General features: G+C 49.1%; 1 protein-coding gene across 2 annotated transcripts; it reads right to left on the reverse strand.

Moving 5' to 3' along the window:
• Nucleotides 1–4,127: 4,127 nt before the first annotated feature.
• SHOX (short stature homeobox) lies at nucleotides 4,128–14,218 on the reverse strand. 2 transcript variants are annotated; one of them, XM_054846380.1, is made up of 5 exons: nucleotides 13,885–14,218; nucleotides 10,386–10,594; nucleotides 6,002–6,059; nucleotides 5,823–5,911; nucleotides 4,128–4,373 (listed from the first exon to the last, which is right to left on the reverse strand). In XM_054846380.1, the coding sequence occupies exons 1-5, from the start codon at nucleotides 14,156–14,158 to the stop codon at nucleotides 4,128–4,130; spliced, it is 876 nt and encodes a 291-aa protein (XP_054702355.1). In that variant the 5' UTR covers nucleotides 14,159–14,218. The 2 variants fall into 2 exon arrangements, with proteins under 2 accessions (XP_054702355.1, XP_054702346.1); XM_054846371.1 differs by having other exon boundaries at nucleotides 4,128–4,399; nucleotides 5,813–5,911.
• Nucleotides 14,219–15,046: the final 828 nt, after the last annotated feature.

The following is a 15,046-nucleotide window of genomic DNA, read 5'->3' on the forward strand; positions in this document are numbered from 1 at the left end:
CATTTCCAAGTCAATAAAAATGAACTATGGAGTCAGCTTGCTATTTTGATACAAGTGGATGAAGTATTTAAGCTTATTTGAAAGTTCAAAAAAAATCAGAGACTATTTTTTCCATTATAAAGGGGCGCACGTAATGCATAAAGCTTCTTTTTATAGACTTGTATATAAACAGCATTATTCATTTGGCATTCATTCAAGTTATTTTTTAAATACCAGACCAAACTTTTGAGGAAGATTCTTTAGCAATCCACATACACTAAATGAAGGCCTCCTCCAAGGGAATTCTGCCCAGCAGCCACTGTTCTGATGATATTGGAAATTTCACACTTCTCAAATGAAAGATTACGCAAAGATCAGGCTGAATGATGGTGGTAAATGAGGCTTGGCATGCCTGAGAATCTAAAACAATTACAATACTTTTAAACTTTAATAAGCACCTCAGGATCTTGACTATCTTATCTTCAATCTCCAACATACTCAAGAAAAATAATTAAAGAAATGAAAAAAAAAAAAAGACCACACATTAACAGAGATGGAGTAGATGCTTTGGTCCAGATTCTCAACTTGTACGGATCACTGGAGTTCCACACGGTGAATGGAGCCACAGTGACTTAAGCTTAGTAAAAAGTACAGTCCAGTACATGGTAGCCCAGGTAGGACTCCTCATTTCTTCCCAACGATGTAAGGATGACAAGAAGAGGAGGCCACCTGCATACATCATCCAAAACAAGGCAAAGGTTTTATGCCACCACTGATGCAGTTGACCCATTCGAGAAATAAGCAAAGCAGAACCAGTTTCAGCTACAGCCCTTGCACAGCGCACCTTTTCATTTCCTCTCATGCTAAATGAAATGCAAGAGCAGCATGAAGCGCCTTGGTAGATTCACAGCAACACCCTGCCCCTTTCCCCAGGCTGATCTATGGTACCTCCTTCAAAACAGGCTAAGCTGATAAATCTTGCTACCTTCTTCCTGTCTGTGGTAGAGGGCAAGACTGTCCTTGAGACATCGATTGAAAGCAATCAGAAGAAACTGTGAGAATTTTTTGTTCTGGAAAGATGTATGCTACACTACCAGCCTTGTAGGGATCTGTATGCATGTTACCACTATTTTTTGAACACAAGACAGAAGCTATGTGTAGCAAAATTTCTGAGAGAAATCTACAAGTGGTTTTGCTGTGTCGTTACCTAGTAAAACAGCAAAGGTGGAAAATTTCTTCCTTCCAATATGAGCTGGGTGCATACTGTACATGCATCCTGTAACACTCTAAGTTCAGTAGCACTTCACAGCCTCACTTAGAAGATGTCTAAGAAAATTCAGATCCCAAACCTACAGCTTCAGCTGAGCTTGTTCTATGGAATTGTTTGAGGGTGAAAATCACTCCTTTGTGAAAGCCCAGTACGGGACTGAAAAAATCACATAAGCCTCTCTTAAACTTTCAAAAGAGGACTTGACAGGGTAATAATTAGATCACGAGTACAGATAACAAGCAGTCCTCATTCAATCAAAAGCTCTATGCCTTCGGTCTCCAACACTGTGTATCAAATTCTCCTTCGATGGCTGTGGGTATCCAGTACAACAGGTTACTTGTTAGAGCCTAAAGCATCTCTGTAGTAATGTTTATTATTTTTCGAATCTGCATGTTAGAAGTGCTGGAACCACTCCAGGTATTTCTTATTTTAGCCAGAAATTCATACATCATCATGAATAACATTTTACTTTCTAGGTAATGTTTTGTTTCAGTAAGAATTTTTAATTGCCTGAGATTTTTCTCTTATTTCTGAGCAACAAGTAACACTGTCTTATTATTTTGGCCTTGCTTTAAAAAGGTACTGGGCTTTCACAGAGAGGTAGAAAAGGCAGGTAACATTTATCAGCTCTAGCGAATCCAAAATATAACTACTTCTCATGTAATAAATAGAAGGGAAATGGCACAACTTTGACATTCCAGAAATTTTGCTTGCTAGAAAATATCAAAACTTAAAGGAGAAACAAAAAAGAAGACAAGTGTCTAAATTTTATCTACAGCATGAATTTTTGTCCTACAGTAATATTTGGATTTGATAAACATCAGCAAAAGCCAAAACTAGTAATGGATTGCTAAACAAGACATAAAAAGCAGGCTTAATAATGGTACTATTGAGAGGACAACCTTCCATGAACACAGGCCTTGGTAACAAAGGCAACAAACAGTTATTTTGTTAGATGTAGACAAGACCAATATTTGTACCTTCCTCTCTCCTCCCCACCAAAAATAATAACAAAAAAAAAAATTAGAAGTGGATAGCATAAAAAGTAAAAATGGAGGGGTCAGTAAACCCAGACACTTTGGTAATATAATTTAAAGGATTTCCCTACTCCCCATCCTTTCTGGATTTATACTAGTTACTTTGCTTAAGCATTAGCTTAAGACTTGGTGTCTAAGTCACAGGCAAAAATTAAAATGGCCAAATACTGAACTTGTCCACCTCTACAAAACACTTTTGTAGGTTGGTTTTTTGTTTGGTTGGGTTTTTTTACTTAAAATGATTGCGAAAGTGTCATACAGAGTTTTCAGCTTACTTCCCAGAAATATGGCACATTAACTCGACTAGAAATCATGGCATCTACCTTTTCCCACATGTGATACATATAACTTTATCCATTCATAGAAGACTCGGACTGTCATTTTGGCAAGGAGCTGCAATGCACTAGTCTGAGCATAAAGGACTTAAGTCATGGTTCTTGCAGAATCGGTTATTAACAGAATAAGTACGGCTATTTTTTAATCTATAATATTTACAGTATTGCACTTTACTGCACTTAATTGCATTTCACTAAAATTAATGCTGCATCAGTATTATGCCTTAAAACCATATGTCCATCTTTGTTGTATAAGTCATTCTTTCTACATCATGTAAAACAGCGAGATTTTGATTCAAAGATCCAGACATTTGGAAGAAAAAAAAAAAAACAGAAAAATTGACCTGTTTCTATGGCACAACGCATCTCATTGAGTTCAGGTGATTCTGGCAAAACAGGTGCATTTCTTATTGTTCCCATCTTTCAAGTTATCACTAACGATTAGTAAATTCTAGTCTCTCTCTTTTTCTCCTTTCAAAGGACATAGCCATTTGAGACACACATTTTTTGTTATTGCTGCTTTTTTTTCTTGCTTTTTTTTTTTAGGAAAGAAAAGGGAAAAAAAAAACTGCCTTGCCTCAGATCTGAAATTCCACATTTAAATTCAAACCAGTTCTGCAGCAGCAGCTCCTCAGTGATGGAAGAGATTCATGGCAGTGAAATAATACTGTTGGCAACAAAGAAATGTCATCTTTAATGGAGACCAGCCCCAAGGATTTATTATTTATTATTATTACTATTTGTTTTGTTTAGTTTCGTTCTAATATATTTCTGATCTTCAAAACGTGTTTAGTTAGACACATGCACAAGGTAGCAAAACTGACAGCAGCAGATGACGTTATGCTGGAGTGATCACTTTTGCCAGGGTCAAAAATCCAAAGTGTCCCCAATGTTCACAGATTAACATAATTTAGAGATCGTTTCCTTTCTTTTTTTTTTTTTTTTTGCCTTTTTTGTGGGTGGTTTTTGTGGTGGTTTTTTTTTTTTTTACTCTCCTTTCTCTCTCCTCCCACCTACTTTATCCTCCGCAGAGTCTCTCGTGGGTACGTGTTCGCTGCGCGTGTGTGTGTACATGTGCGTGTGCCCGTGCCCGAGGCGGGAGCCGGGCGCCCTCGCCCCGCGGCGGGCGGAGAGTCCCCACCGTGCCACACCGCACCAACGGCCACCAACGGCCTCCAACGGCCGCCGGGGCCTCCCTCTTCGCCCGGCTCCCCCGGCCGCCAAGTCTCTGGGGGCGAGAGGGCGAGGAAAAGCGGCGGGAAGAGGCTGCCGCCGAGCGCTCGCAGACCTTGGAAAGGGGGAAAAGATCATAAAAAAAAAAAAAAAAAAAAGAAAAAAAATGACAAGAACGGGAGAAGGCAGCAGGGCTGCCCGGAACTCCCGCTGCTTGCCCTGCGGCCGGGGAGGAGGAGGAGGAGTAGAGGGGCAGAGCGGCGGTCCGTGCGGGTCACACACACGCCCGCCGCGGGCACCCGGGGCGGGGTGGAGGGGCTCGGCTGAAGCGTGTCAGAGCCCCAGGGCCTCGGCGTGCTTCCGGGCCTTCAGCCGCAGGTCGGCGATGCTGGAGTTCTTGCTGTTGCTCTTGGCGGCGGCGGCCACCACGGCGGCGGCGGAGGCGGACTCCGCCAGGGAGGCGATGGGCAGCCCGAAGGGCGGCGGCGGGAACATCAGGTAGGGCGCGTGGGCCGCCAGGTGCGGGTGCAGGTGCGGGTGCGCGTGGGCCACGCCCTCCAGCTGCAGCTGCGCCTGGACCTGGGCGGCGGCGGCAGAGACACGGCGTCAGCCCCACGGACGCGGAACCCACCGGCCCCCCGCCCCGTCTCGACCCTTCCCGGGAGCCCGGCGGCTGAAAGAGCAACTTGTTAACGGAGCCTCCCGCACGCAGGGGCGGGGCAGGCGCGCAGCGCAGCAAATCTCCGCTCCGCACTTAACCAGAGGCACAGAGACATACTTAACCCTCCTCATCTTTTAAAAAAAAAAAAAATAAAATAAAATAAATTAAAAAAATATGCGGCCCAACGCACAGGCGCCAACAAGTGCTAAATAGCTATTTTTTTTTAATTTTATTTTTTCAGGGATGTTTATTTATACCTTGCTAAAAACTCTTTGGCCACGGGTCCCTTATATACCGGGTTGGTGTTTGCTTTGGAGCTTTCTCGACCTACACAAACACGTTGGGTTGACTGAGAGATTTCAGCTCCGGGTAGGTTCGGGGAGGGGTGGGGGAGAGTTTATTTATGTATTTAATTATTTTGGTCCAAATATGTCTTTTTAAAAATCAATACAATTAATCTGTCAGCTCCACGTGTCTCTGAGACGGAGAAGGTGGTGGAGGGTCCCTTTGGGCTGGGAAAAAATCGATTCCCCGATTAATTGACCAAAAAAAAAGGGGGGGGGAGTAACAAGCGGCGGCGAGGGGGTGGCTGGAAGCGGGACGGAATTTCACCCCTCCCGTCCAGGTTTCCCCTAGGGCCCTTCCCCTCTGGAGCTGCGCCTCGCTGGGGCAAGGACCCGGGCCTGGCAGCGGTGCCGGTGTCTGCGCTCCGCTACTGCCCCGGTCCCGGCTGGCCGGCACGGCGGCAGCGCATCTGGGAGAAGCCTTCCCACCTCCTGGGCGGCCGCCTCCATCGGAAAAGGCCAGGCCTCGACAGCCCGCCTGGGAAGATCGGGGAGGATGACAGCGCAATGGCCCGCATAGTTTTTTCCCCCTCGTGGTTTCGCCCACCGGGGGATGCTCATCCCGCAGTGCTCTCCGGCGCCGGCCGGAGACCGAAGCCCCCTGGGCGGCTCGAACTGGACCGGTCCATCCCCGCGGGGTGCGGGCGGGCTTGCCCGAGCGCCCCCGGCCCTCCCCGCCCCGGGAAGGCGATGCGACCCCAGGAGGCCAGCCCGCCTTTGCCACGTCGGCGGGCGGCCCTGGGGCCGTGTGCCAGCCCATCGCACGGCAGCGGGGGGGCCCTTATCACCGGCGGCGCCTCCCGGGGCCGCGGGACCCCCCGCTCGGCCCCCTCCCCGGGCCCGAGGGGCGCTGAGCTCCCGACAGCTGGGCGGGGGCTCCTTCACGAAGTTTTACAGCCTGTTTTTAATACGTGCCAACTTCTATATAAATGGCACTTGTAAACGTGTCCGGCTTCCTCCCGTGCAAACGAAAGGGGGTCAGAGCTTGCCGGGGGAAAGGAAAATAAAACCGGAGCTAACTACCTGTTGGAAAGGCATCCTCAGGGCTCCCATATTCACATAGGGGGCCACTCTGCAGGCGTCTAAATGGCTGGCGGTTCCCAGGATCACACCTGTAGGGAGAGACAGGGCCGGGTGAGCGGCGAAGGTACCCCGGGGCTCCGAGGCCGCCGCCCCCCGACCGGCCCGCACCCTTTACCCACCTTTGTGCATCTGGTTTTCCTGCTTTCGGCACTTTGCTCTCCTGTTCTGGAACCAGACCTGTGAAAAGAAAACGCAAACAAAAACAAAACAAAAAATGGAGGTGGACTAGACAGCTGCTAAGAGAAGGACTATCTCAGGGGCCAGGGATGGAGGGGAGAGGCGAGGGACTCCGCACACTCCGACCTTTGCTGAGGTCTCTCCTCGGGGCGGAGTGAGCCCCTCTGTGTGTGTTGCGAGTGTCTGTTTGGGGGGGGTCCTGCTCTTTGGTGTGGTTTCCCAGCGGAAGCTGAACCTAGGACATGAGAAGCGCCCTCGCAGCCGGGGAGCCCGGGAGCCGGCCGCCTCGCACCGAGTCTCCGAGGCCCCCGTGTCCCCCGGGCGGGCAGTGGCGGTCCTTGTGACATCCCTCTGCAGCGAGGGGCAGCTCCCACAAACACTTAAAATAAGCCAACACGCAGGCCGGATGGGACCCTCGCTCCCTTTCCAGTCACGCCTCAAACGTCCCGGGGACAGCCAGCGTGGGCCAGGCCAGAGTGTGGGGTCTGGCCCCTAGGCGACCGGACCGTCTGCTCTCTCCCGAGCTGGGCTTGGAAACGATGAAGCTCTCTGGGTCTGAATCATTCCCCATTCCCCAAGCGTTAAAAGAAAACAAAACCCGCTTCTTAGAGTTCTGGACAGACAAGAGCAACGTCTTTGCAGGCTAGGATGTAAAAAAGTGCTTATGCCCCTACCCGAGAAATGCCTGTAAATCCAACAATGCTGCCCCAATTCCAGCCGTTCTGACTCAAACAAGCGCAGAACTTGCAGTTGCCGCTGCGCCTCCCCTGCCTCTTTTCCAGGGGCATTTCAGACCTTCATTACTTTCCCCCTTCCGAGGTGCTCGGTTTAGCATCTCTCCCCAAAGGATCGTCAGAGGCACGGACCAAAATGTTTTGCGGACCCTTATCCTTACACCAAAACCTACCGAATATGGACAAACATTGACTTTCACCGCTGATAAAATCTTGTAGCTAAGTAAACACCTACAACCTTTGATGTTCTTGCACTTGCCAAGAGATCATACGGTTAATTAATACTAACTGCACTTCCTACATCAAATTTTCCCTTCAAGCTTTCTTCAATTGCCTTAATGATGGTCATTTACAACGGAGTAATTAGTGCAAAGAAAGGCTTCCAAAGGCATTAATTACCTCGGGTACCTCAGTGATTTTCTTAAGTAGGAATTGGCCTTCTCTGATATGGGGCACCATTTTCCCTACCTAAGGTGGCCGGCGGGGAGCGCGCAGCGGGCGGGCGGCGGCGGGGCGCTGCGGAGCGCCGCGGGTGCGGAACGACCGACCGACCGACCGACGGCTCTCTCGCTCGCTCCCCGCCGGCTCGTCGCTAGCGCAGGCCTCCCCGCCCTAACCCGGCATCTGCCCCCGCAGCCCGGGCCGGTTCCCTGCAGCCTCGCTGCCCTGAAACGCACAGCACGGCACAAGCCTGGATTTTCCGTACGAGGAATAGGCAAATATTAACAACATGCAACGCTCCTCCTTTTAACCAGACCGTTAGGGATTTATATATATTTTTTTTAAATATGAGCATGCAAAAATATCATCGTGCTTTAGCGACAATAATACTTTTTTTTTTCTTTTACGGTTGTAAATCCTTGCAGGAAATCTCCTTGTGTGTGTTCCCCACGCCTCCCCCCTCCTCCGCCCCCCCAAAGGAGCATAAATTGTCAGGAGGAATTTAAGCAGCGTTTAAACAACTTCTCTTGCAAATCAGAACATCTTTCAAACAGAAATTATATTTAAATCTGGAAAACGAAGTGCCCTTTCCCTTTAGCTATGAAAAAATAAGGTTATAAGAAATAAAAGTGATGAATTAGCCACTGCGTTAAGCGATAATAAATCAGGCTTGGTGTGATTCACGATCAATTCCAATTAGTCATGAATATGCTAAGTAAAGCACAGTACACTGTTTTAGACAGTTATTTCTTCATTAAGGATCACTCAGTGATTTCTTTCACAAATGCTCTAATCTGATTTCCTTTTGATTTCCATTAGAGACAGTGAATAATGACATTTAATTTAGCCCTGCACCATAAACCCAAAGATATTTGTTGTAATTGAATTACTGCCTGCTCCTCACTATGGTCTCATAACTTTCAATTATAACCCTGACAGCTGGGTGATATGAGTTTCCAGTACAACACTAAAAATAAAAGGTTAATAAGGACTAGCTACCATAGGAGCTTCAATTTATTTACAGCAAATTTCCACACTAAATTGAAACTATATCCTTTAACAGGAAGGGACAAGCGGTTCAGATAGGAATTAGGGAACAATTCTGAAAGTATTAAAAAAAAAATCTTTCCCTTTTCCCCCTCTCCTTTTTTTCCGCTTCCATTTCTTGATAGATATCAAGCTTTCCTAATTAATTATCCATTTCTCCTCTTTTCCCTCTTGATATTTCTTTTATTTCTAGTTTTATTTTAATTCAAACCCCTTTTGTAAGGTTATTAAATTTATTAATTTTTTTATCTCTCTCATAATCTCCGCCTGAATCACTTTTTTTTTTTTTTTTTTTGGCATGCTGTTTTAAGATCTGTAAGCACTTGAAGCACCAATTTTCCTGTAACTATGAACATCCTGTTAAGGTGCTGCTCAGTAATAAAGTACTTGAAAGAAAGAGTGCAGAATTCAATTACAAGTAATTTATTTTTATAGAAACAGTACATCAAGGCCTTGGAAAGATATTACAGAGCCCAAGTAAGAAGATCTGGGAAGATGACATAAGAGTTGATGTCCCCTTCAGCAAAAGTTTAATCTTTTCATTAATTTATATGGTGTGGTTAGATCAATCTTCCAGGAGAAAGTAGGCCAGCAGCACTCTGAACCCCTGCAATATCCCCTGTAAGCCGCCCTTCCTAAGGCATGTGCCCAGCCACCATCCCTCGCCCAGCTCGGTTTATACTGAGAGAGGCAGGAGCTGAGGGGAGAAAAGAGCCTTAAAAAAAAAAAAAAAAAGAAAAAGAAAAAAGAAATCAAGAAAGAAAACAACCTGGCTACTCTATTTATTTCGGGAAATGCCTCCAGGAGGCAGTTGTTTAAAGCGAGATAGTCGCTTACTCAGGCAAAGGTTTGCTGAGCGGGTCCGGGAGAAGACGGACCCCGCCTGCTTGCTTTCCACCGTGGGTCAGGCTTAAGGAGGGGGACAAGGCGACTCCTCTCCCCTCTCCAGCTTGGGGCTGTATTTCTTGTCTTCTCGCCGTGTCCTGGCGGTGAGGGTAGGCATGGAGATGGCTACCTATGCCCACATAGCCGCCTATGTGTACCCACGCACATCTATACTATATGTGTATAGATGGAGATATATATCTATATATATACACATGCATGTGCATCTCTTATCTCCAGTGTGTGAAGGCATTTTGCTCGGTCTGGTCGGTCGGCTTGGTGACTTTTTCTTCTTGGATTTTGGTTTGTTTTGGGTCTGTTAGGCCAAGAACAGAGTTACAACCCAAGAAGAGATTTCCTTCAGGTTTCTCCTGCTCTAGGCCTGCTCAGAGAGCCACAGGTTGCTCTTATTATTTCTAGGGAGCTTTCTTTTTTATACGACATCTGTTTTGGGGATGCATTCCCCAGTTGGCTTAAGGGGGAAGATTTTTTTTTTTCCCTGTATCAAACCGAAAATCCAATTTTAAAATAATCGATGCGAAACCGCTCAGACGGCTCTGATGGCCCCAGAACTACAGCAACCCGCACCTATTTTCAAGGTTTTGAAGGCTAATTGGTATTTAGTTGTATCTGAAGCGGGATGGGAGGGACGGGGGGAGACTCTACCAGATGGGGTGCCATGCATTCATATGCTTGCTGCGCGAATCAGAGGGGTTACCTTTCCCCCGGCTCTGGCTAATCCCGTCCCTCAGCACCCAAACCGTCTAGCCTTATTCATGGCAATTGTTTTCCGGGCTTTTTTTTTCCATAACAGCCCCATAAAAGGAGGTAGGGAGAAAGAAAGTGAGGATTAAGGGAGAGTTAATGGCACGTTTGCAATGAAAAGTACAATATTTTTTTTTAAAAAATTACAAGTTGCTCAGTTATTAGAAACTTGGTACCACCATCACCACCACACACACACACATCCCCCCCCCAAAAAAAAAAAAAAAAATTTAAACCACCTTCCTAGGAAATTGCAAGGCACGGGCAGATACTCCCAGAGCAGAATTACTGTTTGGCAGGACAGGTACAGCGGAGTTGCAAACAGCTTCCCCATCACACGTGTCGTCTCTGCCTTCACCTCCCCGCTTTGGATGAAACGGGGCACTGTGCTAGGATCCGCTGGCAGTTAGGAAGTGAGATGAGGACGTTTCCAGGAACAGAGCCTTTCTCTTACCTGAACCCTAGCTTCAGACAGTCCCAGCCTCTGGCTTAGTTCCTCCCTCATGAAGGCATCCGGATAGTGAGTCTCATCAAAAAGTCTTTCCAGCTCATTCAGCTGCTCTAGTGTGAAATTGGTTCTGCTTCTCCTTTGTTTGAGCTTGGTCTGTCCATCTTCATCTTCTGACTTCACATCTTCCCTCTTCTCTTTGCACTCGTAGATCCCTGCCGGGAGCGGGAAGGGGAAAACGACACTGAGCCTCCCCTCGCACCTCTCCGAAGTTTCTCTCCGCAGCACCCGGGGGTCTCCCCCCTCCCCTCTCTTCGTCCCCAAACTCAGCGCAACCTGCGGGGACAACCGGCGGGCGGGCGGGGGGTCCCCGGGCCGGCCCCGGCAGGCCAGAGGGGCGAATGGGGCTGGGCCGGGCTTGGGGGCACCGGGTCGGGCTGCGCCCCGCTGCCAGCTCCGCGCCGGGCAAGGGGCACCTCGCCAGCCGGATAGAGGGAGGGAGCCGCGCTGCCTTGCCTGATTCCCTATCAAAAAAACCCTATATATAAAAATATAATTTTATTTTCTTTCCTGGGTGAGGAGGAAGCCGTGCCAACGGTTGGCACGGGCAGTTCGGGGAAGGGGCTGGTAGGAAAACTGCCCCCCCAACACACCATACTTCCAGGCGGTGAGAAGAGGTGGGGGAAGGGGTTTTCTCCATGGCCGTTTTCTCCCAAAGTAAAGAGGGTTATGCAAGAAGCTCCCCACCGCTGTCATGGTGAAGCCACGGTGAAAATACTTGTCTCGTTAAAGAAACTTTCCCTGGGCCCGAGACCGAGATCGTCCTCCCCTCTCTCTTATCACTGCTCCTTCCCCTGAAATACCTGCCGGCGGGTCGAAACCCCCGGGGCGGCCGGGCCTGCACGGCCCGCCGCGGGGGAGCGGACTCAAGGACCTTAGGTGCCCACAAGCCCCTCCAAAACAGCAGTCCCCCCCGCCCCAGCCCTCATGGAGCCCAAGAGGGCTCGGGGCGAGCTTGCGACCGGAGGCGGCCGCGGTGCACGCTTGTCCCGGGCAGAGGGGAGGAGGGCTAGGGAGGCAGCGGGGAAAAACAGTTGCCCGTTTTTTATGTTAGGGGGATGGTTTCTTATTTTGGCTTTATATCTTTCTTTCCTTTTTTCTCTCCCCGCCCCCCCCCCTTCTCCTTAATGTCAGGCGGCCTAAAGTACGGGCCCTCTTTTAAATCCGGCTAACGAAAAGAGGAGAGATGCTGGAGCAGGGTGCACCTCTGGAGGCTGAACCGGTTCCCCGGGTTCCGCTGCCTGCCCGGGCGCCCTGCTGGGGTGCGCATCCAGCGCGGGCACCGGCGGAGTCCGGGACGAGCCTGCCCCGGTTGCCTCCTTTGTCCTGCTTCACCTTCTGGGCAGTGCAGGGCTGGGGGGGAAAGCCGCATCTGCAGATGACCCCGAATTAAATCCGTTTTCCCTCACCAAATACACACATATTTAATATATATATTGTGCGCATGCACATATATATTATCCCATATACTTAGGGGCATCCCAAAATGCAAATGACTAGCTGCAAATCTTAAGTTAATTGAACGTAATAAAGCTTCCTGAACTGCATCTGTGCTTAAGCAAGGCGGGGACCCAAGCTGAAGTGCTCGTTTTCAATTCCGAAATGAAAACTGTCCCTGGCCATACTCGCTCCTCCGGGCTCCCCGTCTCCGACTCCTGGCTGGATATCGGCTGCATAAAACTTTGGGAAGGGTCTGGCCTCCGAAGGGGGGGTGGGGAGGGTGGGGTGTTCGCTGGTTGGTTTTAATGGCGTTTTGTTCTCATTTCTGCTGTAAGGGGAACCCCTATGAAAAGACGAGGGTGCTAACCCAGCAAATACCTAGGGAAAACTAGGCGCGTTCCAAAGCTCTGTCTCCTTTCGGAGATCCGAGGCTACAGCGTGTCCGTGATAGGTATAAAATATTAACTAGCATATCGGTGGGACTGAAATCACACGCCGGAATCAGTTGAAATTAGACTGAAACCTGGCATGAATTTAAACTGTCACAAGCATCTCAGCTCTTTCCAACTCCTCCCTTCCATCCCCACCCCCAGCCCCACTCCATAGATTAGATTAGCTAAACATACAAGCCAGAATTTCGATACACAGGGAAAAGGGGGAGTAGTAGAGATATTTTTTGTTCGTTCTCATTATTATATTTTTTTAGATTTTTTTTTCCCCTGGAGCGTGCCCTGTTTTCATTTTTTTTAAAACTATCTCCTGCGGCGATGATTCCTCTAAACTGAACACTTTCGCTTTGCAATCTCTCGACCAGAGAAGGAATATCAGCAGTGCTGAGCGGTACTGGCTTGTGCAGAAATACTGGTACCCGAATATGTGATTATTCCCGGTCCTTCGGTTTGGGGAGGGGGTGGAAGAGAGGAGGATATTAAATAAACGTTTCGGCTGTAAATTAAACTGCCTTTCGCCCAATGTTGTATTAAACAAGATCAAACGGTAGGAAACAGCTGAAAGACTGGTTGTTGTTCCCCAACCTATTAACCGTTTTTTATTACCCCAAGCTAGCCAGTAGCTCCCCAGGCAGGTCCACCTGTCTAACTTGCCTAAAGACACTTTCTCAACTTTCTAATCCCCCCGCCCTTTTTATTCTCTCCTTCCCCTGCGAGCCTGTGCGGGATTTTTAGCTTGCTCGGTTTAAAAAATATTTTTAATTAGAATTGCTTTCCGCTAAGAGAAGGAAAGGCGTTTTCCCCCTCGGCCGGCGCCCCCCGCACCCCGGGGGGAGGCGATGCTGCCCTGGCCCAGGTGAGAAGGGCACGCAGGGGACCGAGGGACCAGGCGGCAGGGCCAGCCGATGTCTCTCTCCGCAGGGATGCTCCGTCTCACCCGGGCCCGGGGAGCTCCCCCACAGCCAGGCTCCTCTCCTCCTCCTCCTCGCCGGCTGCAGCCTTTGACTAGGACAGGCTGACCGACACAAGACAAAATGTCCAGGGAGAGCCCTCTCCACATCCAGCTTTCTCCCAGAAGAAGCAGCAGCATCCTGACGGCCCGGAAGCAGGAAGAACAGGTCTTCTCAGGCATTAAAACTCCCCGGACAAGGTTTCCTCGTACAAAAATACATAGATAGACAAAAATGTCTGACGTCCTGCGCTGCCCCCTTCCCCCGGGCGAATGAACGCCTAAAGCACCGGATCGATTTTGGATGTGAACGGGGGCTGGCGGGAGCGGAGGGAGGACCGAAGTTGCGACTTATTTTTCAAGGCTATGTTCACGTTACGCATGCAGGCATATGTGTTTCTAAGCGTACGTTCCCGCCGCTGCGGGAGGGAGGCGGCCGGAGGAGGGAGGCAGGATGCGGGAGTCGAGCCCGGCAACCCCGCCGGGGCCGGGGCCGGCGCCGCCGTGGCCGGTTCGTCCCCGCTGCGGGGCGGCGGGAGCTGCCGGGGAGGGGGCCGGGGCTGCCGGCGAGGGGCGCGGGGCGGAGGGCGCCCAGCCCCGCTCTTACCTTCCGCCGTCCTGCCCGTGCTGAACTCCTTCAGTTTGTCCTTGTCGCTCTCTACGTGGTCTTTGAAAAGATGCACCGGGCAATGGTTGCTGCTCTCGGTCATGTCCTGCAGGTTAGAGTCAGAGTTTCCAAGCTCCCTAGAGCGAGCCAACCCACTCTCCAAAACTTCCCTGTACGTGATCGTCTCCTTCTTGTTGCTGCTGCCACTGCCGCTGCTGCTCTCTTTGCTTTTCTGGTCAAAAGATTTGGATACAAAAGCCGTAAGTTCTTCCATGGCTGCCCGGTGATCTTATCCACAGAGATCCACTTGTTTTCAGTCGGAGATGTGGCCGTCCTCCGCACGCTGTTTTTGCACGTAGAAGATGGGCTGTATAGGGTTAGATCACTCCTGCTGTTATTTATGCCTTTCAATTTGAGATCACACTATTTATACATGGCTACCTCAGCCCAACCCCCAGCTCTCCCTGTCTCCAGCAATTACTGACTGCTCCATAGTCGCAGGCGGACTCCTAGCAGCTATCTCCCCCACCAGCAATTGGCTTTCTTTTCATTTCATCACTCTTTGGCATCTTTGCACCTTGATTTAGGGAGGCAAAGAGGCAAAAGCGAAAAAGAGGGGGAGAGAGAGGAATAAAAGGGAGGGGGGCGAAAGAGGAAAACATGAAAATAGGTATCTGCATTCTGTAAATGGGTTGCAGAAATGAAAGTCGAGGAAGACTTAATTGATTGTAAGGACATCCTGTGCGTGGCAACACTGTGAGTAAAAACGGACCCACAGCTAATCAAATAACTGTGCTCCTGCAATTAAATGTATCGCTGTCAAGAGGAAAAGAAAATGAGTGTTCAATAAAAAAGGTAATGAATAAAAAGCTGGAGATGTGCATTTGTTGTAATCATTGGAAATTCTACCTGATTTGCTATTTAGCTAATTTCGCTTAATTAAATGGTCAAAATAATCGGCGAACCAAAAATGCCGTTTTAAAAGTGTTGCCTGTTGTGGCGGGTGGGTGGGTGAGTACGCGGAGAGGGACGTGTGTTGCAGTTAAACAAGTTGCGAGGTGTCTCGGAGATCCGTGTCGGTGTGTTCGGAGCATTTGGAGGGGGTTGCTTGGATTGGGGGGGGTTATCCATAGGTAGGGGGGCTCTCCAGATGCGCGTAAAT

Source organism: Grus americana, chromosome 1 (assembly GCF_028858705.1).
Source record: "Grus americana isolate bGruAme1 chromosome 1, bGruAme1.mat, whole genome shotgun sequence".
In the NCBI taxonomy this organism is placed as follows: domain Eukaryota; kingdom Metazoa; phylum Chordata; class Aves; order Gruiformes; family Gruidae; genus Grus; species Grus americana.